General features: G+C 30.2%; 1 protein-coding gene across 1 annotated transcript; it reads right to left on the bottom strand.

Moving 5' to 3' along the window:
• Window positions 1-5,513: 5,513 nt before the first annotated feature.
• On the bottom strand, window positions 5,514-7,104 carry LOC127076153 (protein CURVATURE THYLAKOID 1B, chloroplastic). Its single transcript, XM_051017728.1, has 6 exons — window positions 6,684-7,104; window positions 6,497-6,600; window positions 6,305-6,391; window positions 6,109-6,171; window positions 5,843-5,880; window positions 5,514-5,746 (listed from the first exon to the last, which is right to left on the bottom strand). The coding sequence occupies exons 1-6, from the start codon at window positions 6,835-6,837 to the stop codon at window positions 5,689-5,691; spliced, it is 504 nt and encodes a 167-aa protein (XP_050873685.1). The 5' UTR covers window positions 6,838-7,104; the 3' UTR covers window positions 5,514-5,688.
• Between the last annotated feature and the right edge of the window lie 7,961 nt (window positions 7,105-15,065).

Below are 15,065 nucleotides of genomic sequence, written 5' to 3'. Positions count from 1 at the left end.
CACTCCACGCCCACTGATGAACCTACTGGTGATCAGAATCAGTTTACTCTTGTTTCTATTTCTAATCAATCATCACCTCTGAACACCATGTTCGAACCACCCATAGATATCTCCAGTGGAAAAGCTTATTCTTCTAGTTCTTAATCAGAACATGATGAAGCAAGTTTCGAAGCTCACCATAACCTCAAATCAGTAACCCCTAAACCTGTCTTTATTAAACCCATTCAAGCCATTCTAATTCCAAAAAAAATATCCTCAAGACCAACCATCTAATCAAACATGTTCTGCTTCTGAAACTGAGTATGTAACCCATATCCAACCAGAACCTACTTATCAACCAGAAATTACTTCACCACCAGAACATGTAATCTTTAACCAAACATGTCCTCCTCAACATTCACCTCAACCATCACCTCATAAAGAACCTAGTCCCATTCAGACTCAACTTCAAGGTCTAGATGCGTTTGAACTTCAGGGTGAAACTGAACAAATTGTTCAGGATCTATCTTTGGTTTAATTTGTATATGAACCTAGAACTGAATCTGGACATATCTCTTTTGACTGCCTTCACCTAAACACCTCCCCAAACCTTTATGTCCATAAAAATAATCCCCTGGCCTTTCATATACTAACATTCCCTCCCATCCACCTATTATCCAAACTAACCTAGAAGTAATCAAATCAATTTTTTGGATAAAATACAGAGTCTGGTCGAAGAGAGAACATCTGCCTCTGACCTAGTAGCCTTTGCTGCTAAATGGGATTCTCTCCAGAAATCTCTTGTACCAGTCATTCAGAATCTGAAGGATGCCACTTCAGAATCTGTCATTTCCTCAAGTAGAAGGCAAGAGCTTTTGTAAGAAAAACCTCCATTTGTTGTTGCTACTCAACAAGCCATGGTTATCAAGAAAAATGATATTGATGAAAGGATGAGGTCAATGGATGTGAGACAAGACATTATTGGTGAAGATCATCGAGTTGTGTTGGATCTTCTGAAGAAACTATAGGCGTAGGATTTTAGAATCTTTTGTCTTGTGTGATGCTCATTAATTATTGTTAAACTGTTTTATTTCTTATGAAAATCTTTCCTTTCTTTCATATGTTATGCTTATTATTTTTTATTTTAATATTTGTTTGCTTATGTGTTCTTACTCTAAGTTATATTTTTCTGGGAATCATTATTTTATGTGATATAATTAAGAGCAATTTTTACTTTCTTTGAGATTCAATAGATGAATTGATTTTGCATTTTATTGGACATTTGGTTCACTTATTTGGAAATAAAAAGATACTCAGACAATATCATTGCAACAAGGATAGAAGAAACTCATATCTCATTGATAAAAAGGAAGGAGTACAAGATCATTTGTTTACATAGTTTTGTCCAAATCTAAACAATATCCTCATGCACTACAGGATGTCTCCTAATCTATATCTTGCTCTTCACTACCCTCAGCAGAGTCAAAATAAACTATCTTCCTCAGCACCTTCTTTTTCGTTTTCTTCATCATATTCTTCTTCTTATTTGCCTTCTTCACCCTAAGTGCATCTCTGATAGTGGTTGACCCAGATGGCTGGACCTCTTCAGTTGATTGTTGTTGGTGTTGCACCAAGGTGGTGGTCTTGTTCTCAAAAATAGTTTCTTTTGTGATGATTCTCATAGTTTTCTCACAAGGAATACTCATGATGTTGGGGAGTAAGAAGAATTGGTTGAAGATGTGGGAAATTGTTTATTGAGTTGTGCTTTTATATAAGGGTTTGAGTGACTCTTACGTTGTGCGTGGTAGTTGAAATATCTAGAAAGTTAATGCTTGATAGTCTGAGCTCTTTATTGCAATGATTACTTCTGATGGTTGGTATTCCTAAATGATGTGTGATTGTCTTGATAAGTGTAGAAACATTTCAACCAGTCCAGACGTTTCTCTATGTTGGGAAGTGTAAAAGTTATTTTTTCTAATTTTATTAGAATTTATTTTTTCCACATATTTCATTCCTAAATATTTTTTTCTCTCTATGTTGACATGTTCTAGTCCACTTTTTGTTGATGACAAAAGGGGGAGAAAATCAATGGGAGTATTTAAGAGGATTAAAAGTATTTATTGAATGCTTTTAATGTACTTGAACCCTAATTATTTTGATATTGCTTTCATTTGAACATTATCTTATCAAAATAAGTTTGATTAACTTAGATAGGACTTAGGGGGGGCTTACAAAACTCAACCTATGCACTATTAGACTCAGGGGGATCTTACAAACCTCAAACTCTGATGTTGTCAAGCTAGTTAAACTAACCAACCATTATTCTTAAATACATTTGTTTGTCATCATAAAAAAGGGGGAGATTGTTGGAACAAGATTTGTTCATATCCCTTGGGTTTTAATGGTAACAAAGTAATTAAAAAACAAATGGGTATACTAACATATGTTCAAGTGTGCAAGATCACAATCTTTATATTCAAATTTGAATAGACCCTGATAAAAACATATGTGGAGAAGTAAAGTATCTCACATTCTAGAAGATCGGAATCTGATGACTCTGAAGGACCAGACTCTAAACGAGGTGGTTATTCCTTTAAAGGTTCATACTCTGATCATAGTGTTCCAACCTCTGGGGACAGCTCATACACTTAAGGTTAAAGGTGTCTTTGATCCGTACTCTGTACCAAAAGAAGACCAGTCTTGTCAAAGGGCTAGATTTCTGGAGAGAGTTCACTAGGGTTTCATTTTTCAAGGCTTAAGGAATGGTGATGTGATCTCTTCAGTTTGTTCTACCTTTTGGTAGATACCTAGTACTCCGAAAGGTGATTTGAACAATTCCTTTATACAGTGTAAAATGTTTCTAACCAGATACATCCTCCAACATCTCTCTTCGCATACTTCTTCATAAAGTTAGATCTTGTGTTCAACCTTCCAACGACTCTTTTATCTTCCTCTATAAAAGGAAGCTAAAGATTTGAAGAAATGTTGCACCACTATAGCACAACTACTACATAAGCTAACATAACGCATTGAGTACAAACTTTAAGCTAAAGTTTTCATCTGTTTATTTGCACAAGCCCTTAGGATTTCTTATCTTTGTATATCTTAGAAATCTTAAGTGTTAAGATCTTTGTGTGTGTTGTAATACTTCTATACTTCTGATTGTGTATCAAATTATAGTTGTAACCTTTTCTACTTAACTATTTGTTTAAAGTAGAGGAAGTCTCTTGCTATTTTGCTTGAGCAAAGGAAGTCTCTTGCCTGTGTGCTTGAGCAGTGAAGTCTCTTTAATGTGTGATTGAGTAGAAATCTCTTGCAAGATTACTTGAGTGAAAGTATCTTTATGGATTGGTTGAGCAGTTGTAATCAAGATTGATTATAGTGGAAATGTCTTGTTGAGGCATGGGGACTGGACTACTATTAGTTGAGGAGAGGAACCAGGATAAATCTTTGTGTGTTTCTTTACTTATTTTTTCTGATACATAAGGGCTTCCTTCCAACGACTCTTTTGTTTAGATTCTGAAGTTGTTCTTATCATAAGCGAAACATTTTTTACATACACAATTCAACCCCCATTTCTTGTGTATTTTTCTCTCCTTCAGAGTCCAGTTCAAAACTCCAATTTTCCACCTCAAACCCTACAATCGATCATAAACATCATAGAAATAGCATATCATCATTACAACATCATATACCATTCGATTAGCATGCAATTTCATCAATTAATCACAACTTTTAACACTTTATTCATCATATTCATGCCAACAATATGAACCTAACTGATACCACTTTTTATGAATACAAACATCTAATTTTTATGGTAAATCAACATATAAAATTCAGGATAATTACAACAATCACATCATGTTATCATAATAGTTTCATCTATAACATCAAACATTCAATCAATAGAAGAAAATAGGGGAAAATCTAATGGAGATTAAGGACTTTTCCCTACCCATCACACAATTAACACCATATTTAGAGTAATCCCCCTTACCTTAAATTAATATCATGTTGTCTTTAAATCCGTGGATGGCAAATGTTATATCATTTCTCATGATTATAGAGTTCCTCTTCTTGATGGCTTCTTTGATTCAAAGTCCTTTATTGAAGCCTTCAAGCATGTTTTCACACCAGCATCTTACTTTACTTTCCTCTTCTATTAATGTCAATTCTATATCTTGTGTTGTTGTTTCTGATGTACCTAAACTGAATACTTCTTTTCTATGGCATTATAGACTAGGGCATACATATTTGTATGATATAAAACTTACCCTTAAATATTGTAAAATTCATATTCCAAATAAAGTGTCTCTTTAATGTAAGTCATGTTGTTTAGGTAAGTCACATAGACTGCAAGCTCCTCTTTCAATGAATACATCCAATTCTCTTTTTGATGTTGTTTACACATACCTGTGGGGACCTGCACCACATTCATCAAGCTCTGTCTTTTCATACTTCATTGCATTTTTGGATGCTCATTATAAGTATACTTGGATATATTTCTCAAATAACAAGTTAGCAGCAATGCATGCCTTCAAACTCTTCCTAAAGTTTGTTCAGGTTCAACTTCATTCAACTCTCAAGGCCATACACTCTTATTATGGGGGAGAATTCAGACCCTTCACCAAACTCTTGACAGAGCTAGGCATATCTCATAGACTTCGACGTCCACTCGGTTCACATGAAAATGGATATGTGGAAAAGAAACATGGACATATAGTGGAGATGGGCTTGGCACTTATAGCTCATGCATCTATTCCACTTCACCTATAGGACCATATTTTCTCTACATCAATCCATGCTATCAACAAAATTCCCTCTGCAGGACTTCCTAAATTTCATTCTCCCTATGATTCCTTGTATCAAAAGTTACCTAGTTATGAGTCCACCAAAGTATGTGGTTGTGATTGCTTTCCTCTTACTCGACCCTATAACAAACATAAGCTTAATTTCAGGAGTCAAGAGTGTGTCTACTTAGGTGTCTCATCTCAACATAGAGGCTATAAATGCCTTAACAAATTTGAGAAGTTGTTTATTTCAAAGGATGCAGTCTTTCATGAGAATTCCTTTCCATTCTGAACTATGTTTTCAATAAGTTCAAACGCACCTACTCCTACCTCTGTGTCTACTAATTCTCTTCCTTTTCTTCAAGTTTCTCAACCTCACCTAACTACTGGACTTCATAGTTCTTCAGAAGATAATATACCATTATTTGTTGTACAATATAGTATGCTTTCCTCTTAAGTGATCCAACTTCCCGATTTTGAACAACAAGGGTCTGATCTTATGTGCAAGCTACATAAAGGGATATATGGCCTCAAACAGACAACTAGGGCTTGGTATGACAAACTTACTCAAGTTGTTGTTCATTTTGGTTTCATTCATAGTAAATGTGACCATTCACTTTTCATCTATTCACATCAAGGAGTCACTATGTATGCCATAGTTTATGTGGATGATATACTCATTAATGGATCATCCTTTACACTTGTTCATAAATTGATCAACTCTCTGCATACAACATTTGCACTCAAAAATAAGATAGTCTTAAATTGGAATGTAGATTCATATTTATCAGACAATATTTTTTCTTCCAGAAAATATTAAATTACATGGGTCTAAGAGCTTATGGCTACAAAATGAATAATTATGAAATCTTCAACAGAATCCTGCCAGATAGAACTCTATCATGTCAACAGCATTTTATTTGCTTCCAATTATTTCATTAACTGTTTCCTTTACTTTCTGTACAAGTTCTTCCCTGTTATTCCATTGAAGAACATGTTTAGAGACACAAGTACTATTATTATTCATAGGAAACTTGTACTATAAGTTATTAAATACAAATAATGCATACCTTTCTGGTTTGAAAACTAGGTTCTTGTATGCAAACCACTGCAATGAGAAACAGAAGAAGATGCATTATAGGTTTTATGAAGAATATAATGCTTTAACATATGGAATCAATTATGCAGGACTACGAGGACATGCAAGAGTGTTCAAAATTTGTCAGTTAAACGGTAGTTAAATAAAATATTTTTTTATTTTGTCATAGTTAAACTGTGACTAATTTACATGATGTTCAAAAATTTGAGACGACTCTGCCGGAACAGTGTGACTTACCCCGGAATAGCCAATGCCTATTAATTCAAGAACTCCAGGAATCAAGGGAAGCTTATCTATTGCCTGTTACATGTGAAAAAAAAAATCTTTAGGACATTTATCATGTATCACACACTATGAATCACGTACATCCCGAACACAACACCGACACTGATAAGATGATACGATGACAATGGTAATAATTTGAATAACTTACTGAAATCAAACCAGTTGAACTCCATAGTGCAATCACACTAGCTACAATCAATGTACTCACTGCATATTTATCATCCACTTTGTCCCACTATATATATGCAACCAACAAAATCATATAATAATAATAATAATAATTTGAAGTAACATTGAAAAAAGATTTGTATATCATATCATAAACATTGAAGAGTCTTACAGTTTCTTGAATGGACTTAACAAACTCAGGTAGTTCAGTTGAGTCAACTTCTGCTTGTGCATCTCCAGTGGCCATAACCATAACATCACGACCAATCTTTCGATCTAAAAAACAATGATGAAAGTTACTTCAATTTTCTATAGTCACAAATTCACAATACCATCACTTATGAAAATGAATAACTTACAATGAGAATTTGTCTTCACTGCATGATTCTGAGACAACAAAGGGAGTGATGATGGAAGAGTGGTTAGTCTCATACATTGTGGAGAAGAAGCTTTGCAATCAAAAAGGTTAGAGGAAGAGGTTATAGTGAGAGAAGAAGAAGAGATTAAGGCCATTGTTATTAATTAATGAACACTTTTTGAAGGTGTATAATTTTTATTTTCCTATGAAAAATTGAGTCCACTAAGTTATTGATATGTTTGAATTGTGTTTGATAATTTTGCAAGTGATTGTGGAGATCCTGTTGCTAGAAATTGAAGTGAAGTAGAACCACTTATTTATTTTTCATTTGGATAATGTAGTGATATTATTATTTTGATAGATAGTGGGATCATATGGGTTAAGGATAGGGGTTTTATGGTATTTTAGGGGATAGGAAGATCCTGGTTGGATATTGAAATAAAAAAGTACTCTACTAATATAGAATGCTCATATTTTTTTTAAGGCAAAAACAACTTTTATTTTTTAAATTTGATTATTTAATTAACACCAATTTCTTGGATAGCTTTATGAAATATAGTTTAATATAATTGTACTTTTTTATATGAAATTAAGGATTTTTGTTTTAATGATCATTGTAACAAAATTTAATGAAATTTGTTTTTATTAAAAAGAATTGATCACTAAAAAACAATAATAATTTATTTTTTAAATTATATTATTTGTGTTGAATTATTTTTCATCAACATTGTTTCATTAAAGAAAGAAATTAAGAATTTGTGTCTTGTATTTCAAAAAAAAAAAATTTAAAAATTTTTTTTATAAAATTTTATAAAAAATGGTTTATGTTGTACTATTTCACTAAATCATAATCATTGAATGTATTAAAATGACTATACAAATCATTTCATAAGAAACTGATGATTAAAATATCAAACAATACCATAACATTTACATTGTGAAGAAAGAGAAAAGGGGAAATATTATATTAATAATGTTAAATGTAATTAATTGTGAAAAAAGAGAAAGTATTTTATTGATTCATTTAAAGAGGTATATTTAAATTATGGTCAAATATAATTTCTCAAATATAATTCTTTTGACCAAACATAATTTCTATTCTAAAAGAATTATATTTGAGAAAAATATATTATTTAAATAATACTAGATCTGTTTTTTATTATAAGTCGTTTTGGAAAAATATTTTATATTACAATATAAGTTGTTTTATAATATCAATGAATCATTAATGTTATTTTTTTTATTATACCCTTAAATATTTATTATTCACTATTTTTTCAATTATTTCAATTTATCTTTCCAATACCATTAATAAAAGACAATTTTGTAAAATCTTTTCTAATTTCTATTTTTATATTACAGTGATTACATTTTTTAATACGTGTCAAATGTCAAAAACGACTTATAATAAAAACGGAGATAGTAATCTAAAAGAATTATATTTGACCGTTATTAAAAAAATCTGAAATTTCATTATTTCTTAAGAATAATAGAAGTCTAATTTCTCAAATTTATAAATATAATTTCGTTAATAATGACCATTATATTATAGTCATTAATGACAAGTAATAATGGTCAAATTATAATGGTAATGATAATAATTTCAAATATAATGGTCAAATTATATTTGATTATTGTTTAAATAAGCTATTGAATTATATTTATCAAATAATTAAATATAATGGTCATTAATAATGGAATTATATTTGACCATTATTTAAATATAATATTTTTCTCAAATATAATAGAAGTCATTAATAATGAAATTTGAGAAATTTTAATAATAAAATTTGAAAAATAAAAGAATTAAAGAAGTCGTTAATAATGAAATTTGAGAATTAAAATTTATATTATTTTAGAAATTTCAGAAATTAGACCATTAATATAATAATGGTATTTCTAATAATGGAGAATTAAAGAAGTAATTTGATCGTTATTATTATTATTCAAAAGCTTCTAATAAATATAATTTTAATAATTAAAATAAAGCATTAAAAATACAATTATATATTAACCAAGTGAAGCAAGAAAAAAACTCAAAGTATTGTTTAAACTAAAAGAAAATATTCATACAATTTAAAATTTCTAATAAATTCTTCAAATATTTTTTGAAACGAATTCATCAACTAAGTCATTATATTTTAGTATCTCTAAAACATCATTAAACAATTAATAAAAATAAAAAAAATTAACAATTACAAAATAAAAAGAATCAATGATTAAAAGATGAAAGAAAAACATTTAATCTTTAATTTTATTTTACTTATCCAGGACCGACTCAATCAATTCAAAGACTATATTGTAATTTAAAAAATAATCCTAAATTAAAAATAAATATAATTTTAATAATTAAAAATAATGTATTAAAAATACAATTATATATTAACCAAGTGCAGGAAAAAAAGGCTCAAAGTGTTGTTTAAATTATAAAAAACTTTTCCTACAACTTAAAATTTCTAATAAATTAAATAACATTGGATGGTTAAATTATAAACATTCCTCAAAATTGTAAAAGCAAGTAATTGCAAAAAAAAAATAAGTATGGAATGATGAAATTAACAAAGAAAGAATGATCTTATGATAAAGATTCTTGACAAAACATACAAGAATCTTTTATACACTTCACATAAATACCTTATTCCATCTTCCGGTGAAAGTCCAGCTATTTAATTATGTTGTTAGGCAAAAAGGACCTTATTCTGAAAGTCCAAGAATTTCATTACCTCTAGGAAGACAAGGATCTTCGTGTGAAAGATCAATTGTTTAACTATCCCATGAAGCAGTAAGGATCTTCTTGTGGAAGTACAACAATTTAATTACTCGTGGAGCATCAAGTTTATTCCTGCGGAAGTCAAACAATTTAATTACCCCATAAAGTGGCAATGATCTTCCTATGAAAGTACATCAATTTAATTTGATATTCAAACCATAATAACCTATTTTGAATATCATAATCTTTTTACAAGAGATTTCATAAAACAACGACTCTCCTTCCAACAAGTTAATTATAATAATATCTCAAAATGATTGAATTTTAAGTTGTAAGAACAAGTCGTCCATCCAACTCTTCGAGCTTGTAGGCTTCGTAAGGCAACTTCTGATATATGAGATATGTTCCCTCCCACTAAGGTTGCAGCTTTCGCTGCTGGGAAGGAACGACGATTTGTCACATCACTAAGTCGCATTCTTGCATCTCTCTTTGAACCGCCCTAGATTTATATTTTCTGGTTGACCTTTGCTTAGCGGTGAGCTCTCAAATATGGGCGACGTCTCTTCTCTTGTTAATTAGATCAATGAAACATCTTAACATTGCCTCGTTCTCCTCCTTGTTGAATTGAGAGTGTCTCCACAAAGGCGTGTCAATTTCGACTAGAAACACGACATTCGCTTCATACACTAGGTTGAAGGGAGTTTCCTTAGTCGTTGAATGAGGAATGGTGTGATATAAATATAGCACTTCGTGCAACTACTCAACTCATAAAAAATATATTTTATCCCTGCAATGTGAGCGAATTTTCATTTATCCTCCTCCTAATAATTTTTTTTTTTTAAATTGAAAAAAAAATTATAAAATAAAATAAAATTCACGTGGATTTTAAAAAATAATAATTTAAATTTAAATTAAATGACACATAGACAAGCTACGTCAGCAAATAGTGCACCCATGAACCATAGATATAGAGTTTTCACATTACAATGGGGGAATCAAAAAATTCTTTTACGGGTGTGAGAATCAAATCATGCTTACATTGCAGGGGGTGTCGTATATTTAACCTTTTATTTAATTAAGAGGAAAGTACAAGCAAAAGAAAATTGCAAGGAAAAGAAATAAGCAATATAAGCAAATAAGAAACAAACCGTTTGTCTCATCATCATCATCATGACGAAGGTCATTGAGGGTATTTGAGGAGGATGGAGAAAGATCATTGTTTCTTCACTGTCTTGCTCTTCTTTGCAGTATTGGAACAAGTTCTCTTCCTTGAATGACGTACCTCATTTTGCTTACAATCCATTTTCGTATCTTTGTGTGCATGAATTTCGATTCTTCATCTCTGAAATCATAGTCGGTGCACACACACACACACAAAATGATTTTACAAAGTTCATCTCTTTCAAAACCTTCTTTTAAAACACTTTTGGGTATTTTCTAATCGAATAGAAAACATTCTAACCAATTAAAAAAGCTAAATCTCGCTCTTTTATTGATTAGAACTTAAATCTAATCGTTTATGGAGCAAGCTCACCACCTAATCGATTAGGAACTCTATTAATCGATTAGTCTATGAATCTAGCTAGTTTATTTCCTTATTAGTTAGGTCTAATCGATTGACGCCACAAGCTAATCGATCAGAGAGCGGCTTTGGCCCATGGATTATTATTTTTCTAGGCCAAATGTATTCTCCTATATAAAGGAGTCTTTGTGTTACTCCTGACCACAAAAATATTATTTTATACTCTTCGGTTTTACTCATTCTCTTCATATAAACTATTTTTATACACTTTTCATTATCTTAGTGTTGAGAGAACGAAAAATTTAAAGTAAAAGTTGTATATTTTGTTGTTTGATCTAATAGTGTCGTTTTTAAATTGACCAAGTTAAAAATTAATTTTTTTGTAAAAAAATTCAAAAACCATATAACAAATTTAATTAAATGAATAAAAATATCATGATATATCTTTCCCGTGCTCTAAATTTCCTATATTTTTCTTTTAAAAGAATTGGTTGGTATAAAAAATTCTATTTTATAACATATATTTTTTAAAATAATTGCATCTTTAATAGATTTATAGATTCAAAATATATTCAAAACTTTGAATGAGTTAGTCTTTCTAAGAATGTTTTTTATGGGGTATATCTGTCTTTATAAGATTTAAAAGAGATATTGTATTAAGGAGGGGTTTGGATAGTTACTAAGGAAGTTTATTTAGCAGTTTCCAAAAAGTTAATTACCCTACATAAAATTTGAGCCTTCTTCTCATTATCTTACAGACTCATATAACATACTAAAATCTATGTCCCACCCTCCCATCTGTAATTCCACCCCCACTTGTAAGAAATTTCACAATTCAAAAAGTTTTGGTATTATAAAAAAAAAAATCTGTCTTATAAAAAATGTCTCATTTTTATTTTTTTTATTTTAAAATATTTTATAATTTTATATTAGTTTTAATTTAGTGAAAACGTGATACCCAATTTACATATAACTTTGTCCTAATAAAATAATTTTGTTGATATATTGTGAGTGAATGTATATAAATATTAAATTCCAATAAATTTGTATGTTTGTCTTTTTATTTATTTTACTTATGGGTGTGCTTTCCTTAGTGTACATATTCTAGTTTTTGAATGCTTTCTCAATACTTAATTGGACTCTCGCTCTAAAAATAGTTATATTTGTGTAATAGAAATTTATATTGAATATTGATATTTTGATATGTCTAATAAAGTGTCATTTACTTTTAAATGAATTTTTAATGTTAAATTATATTTGGACGCAAAAAATTTACATGAACTTCAATACTAAGTTATATACTTAAAACAATACACATACAAATAGAATTTTGAATTTTAAAATTAAAGTCTAAATTTTATAAGAATTTTTTGTAGTTCGGTTTCAAAAAATATGGTATTCATTAGAACTAATTTGTATGGATTATGTGCAACTTGTTTGCCACTTATAATTGAAAATTGTATTAATATTTTGATTTTTTTCTCAAAACTACAAATGTCACACTTTATTAAATTTTATCTTTTATATTATATTTAATTATTTTTTATTTTTAATATTATACATTAATATAATAAAATGATATTTAATTATTTAACATTGCACTTTTAAAACTTTTTTGTATTTTATTAATTTGTGATATGTCAAATATTTGTGTATTATTTTGAACAATTCTAAGTTTATATATTGTATTTAAAAATATATTATATTATTTTAAAGATATAATACAATATATGAAAATATCTTATACTTAAACAAATATATTTTATATAATAAATAATTAAATAAAAATATATTATATTTAAAGTAATGATATTTTTTATTTTTTTATAAATAAAAAATAAATATATGATTCATTTAGTATTAGATAGTCCACAATTGTTTGTATTTCAAAGCTTTTTATTTAAGTTGAGTTTTGTAGTTGAAATATTTCGACTAGCAGTTGAATTGTGTTTTCAAAAAGCAGTTGTGCTAAGGTCGAAGTTGTGCTTAGAAGTGTAGTTGATGTTGTGTTGATGATGGGAAGTCACAAGCTTAGTTGTAGGGAATTCGACTAGGAATATTTGGAGCATAAGTTACTTAGTTAGTTAACTTTGTGTATAAATACCCCATGTTTGCAACTCCTTAATGTAATTGGTACACAATTTTGTAACTTGAAAAGGAACACATAATGTGAAAAACAATGTGTGCGATCAATAAAGAAAGTTCATCACCATCAATTACACAAGAATCTCTTCACTTCTTTTCCCTCTTTCAAAAACCTAAATTATTTTTTGACCCAATAAATTGGTATCATTGAGACCAATTGTGATTCAGAGAGGATCTCTAACGACAAATAGTAATACAACATCAACGCAATTTCTAGCGAATCTATCAGTTTTTAAAGGAGAAAACTATGAGAGGCGGATTGCGCAAATGAGGTCATATTCAGATTTCAAGATGTGCGTAAAATCGTGAATGAAAGAGTATCATCGTTGGAGGTGAATGCAAGTGATGTTCAGAAGGCTGCGCACAAGGAACATATGAAGAAACACGAAAAATCTCTATTCTTGATTCACCAATGGATGGATCCGTATATCCTTGAGAAGATAATATAAGAAGAAATGACTAAAGAACCCCGAGATAAACTAAAGAAGTTATACGGTGTTAATGAGAAACTCAAGAGCGAAGTTGCAGACCTTAATGAAGCAATTTGAAATGACTCAAATGGAATAAGATCAGTCAGTTTCAGATTTCTTATCACGATTGGTGCTACTAACAAAATGGATGAAGGTGTGTCGTGAATCAATCACTGATTTGCGGGAGATTGAGAAAGTGTTGAGATCTCTGACAACAAAATTTGTTTACATTATAGTGTCTATTGAAGAGTCCAAGAACTAAGCTGAGATGGAGTTCGAGGAATTTTAAGCTTCATTAGAATCTCATGAGATGAGGCTGAAGCAGAGGAACTAAGAGAGGGAGGAGGTGGCTAAAGAGGCACTGCATACAAGATTCATTAAGAATTACAGGAAAGAAAAGGAAAAACAGAGGAAGAATCTTTCTAATGATGAGAAGTCAAGCAAGAATTCAAAGAATCAATCTGATTCAACAAAGAAAGGTGACGACAACAAGTATTCAAGAAAGAAAGTTGACATGAAGGATGTACAATGTTACAACTGTCAAGGATTTGGTCATTATGCTCGAGGTTTTTGAAAGAAGAAGGAATCAAGAGCAAAAGATAATGAAGAGGTGAAATGCACACATGCTGGAGGTTATGACTCATATGATATGTTACTCATGGCCAATACTCAATCTAATGATGAACAAACCAATATGTGGTACCTGGATTCAGGATGCAAAAACCACATGACTGGGAATAAAATCTATTTCTATAAAGTTAGATGAATCAATTAAGAAAGTGATCAGATTTGCAGATGGAATATATGTCACATCAGAAGAGAAAGGTAACATAGTTGTATTAAGTTAAGATGGTCAGAAGGCTACCATCATTGATGTGTTATATGTGCCTTCAATGACAAGTAATTTGATAAACATAGGTTAATTACTTGCCAAAGGATATATCATGAAGATGGAAGCAAATCAGATGAAGTTGAATAATGGTGAAGGAAGGTTGATCTTGAAGGCACCACTAACAGACAACAAAACCTTCAAGATTGAGATCAATGGAGTTAATTATTAATTTCTTACTTCAACTGCAGCAGAATCTAAGAGCTGGTTGTGGCACCAGAGGTATGAACACGTGAATTTTTCTAGGCTTAACTATGTTCAACCAAAATAAGATGGTGTATGGTCTATCTCAGATAAATGAGCCAAGTCAGATATGTGAAGAGTGATGTAGAGCCAAGCAAGCAAGGAATTCATTTAAGCATGACTTATCTATGAAGTTGAAGGAAAAACTGGAGCTTTTTCACTCTGATGTGTGTAAACTGTTTGAGATAAGTTCAAACGAAGGTAACTGATATTTCCTGACTTTCATAGATGAATTCACCAAATATATGTGGATTTACCTCATTGAAAAGAAGAGTGAAGCATTCACATAGTTCAAGAAGTTTAAATTACATGCTGAGAAAAAAAGTGGATGCAAGTTAAAGAGACTGATAACTAATGGTGGAGGTGAATACACTTCTAAAGAATTTGTAGAATACTGCAATAAT

Source organism: Lathyrus oleraceus, chromosome 4 (genome assembly GCF_024323335.1).
Source record: "Lathyrus oleraceus cultivar Zhongwan6 chromosome 4, CAAS_Psat_ZW6_1.0, whole genome shotgun sequence".
NCBI classification, from domain to species: domain Eukaryota; kingdom Viridiplantae; phylum Streptophyta; class Magnoliopsida; order Fabales; family Fabaceae; genus Lathyrus; species Lathyrus oleraceus.
This window is presented reverse-complemented; position numbering and strand designations above follow the sequence as displayed.

Bases quoted from the DNA above. Each gene is read 5' to 3' on its own strand.
- LOC127076153 (XM_051017728.1), bottom strand. From the start codon at position 6,837: ATGGCCTTAATCTCTTCTTCTTCTCTCACTATAACCTCTTCCTCTAAC. The intron at 6,172-6,304 runs GTAAGTTATTCA...CACATGTAACAG, and splicing joins GTTCAACTGGTTTGATTTCA to GCAATAGATAAGCTTCCCTT. The intron at 5,747-5,842 runs GTATGCATTATT...ATGGAATAACAG, and splicing joins CTAGTTTTCAAACCAGAAAG to GGAAGAACTTGTACAGAAAG.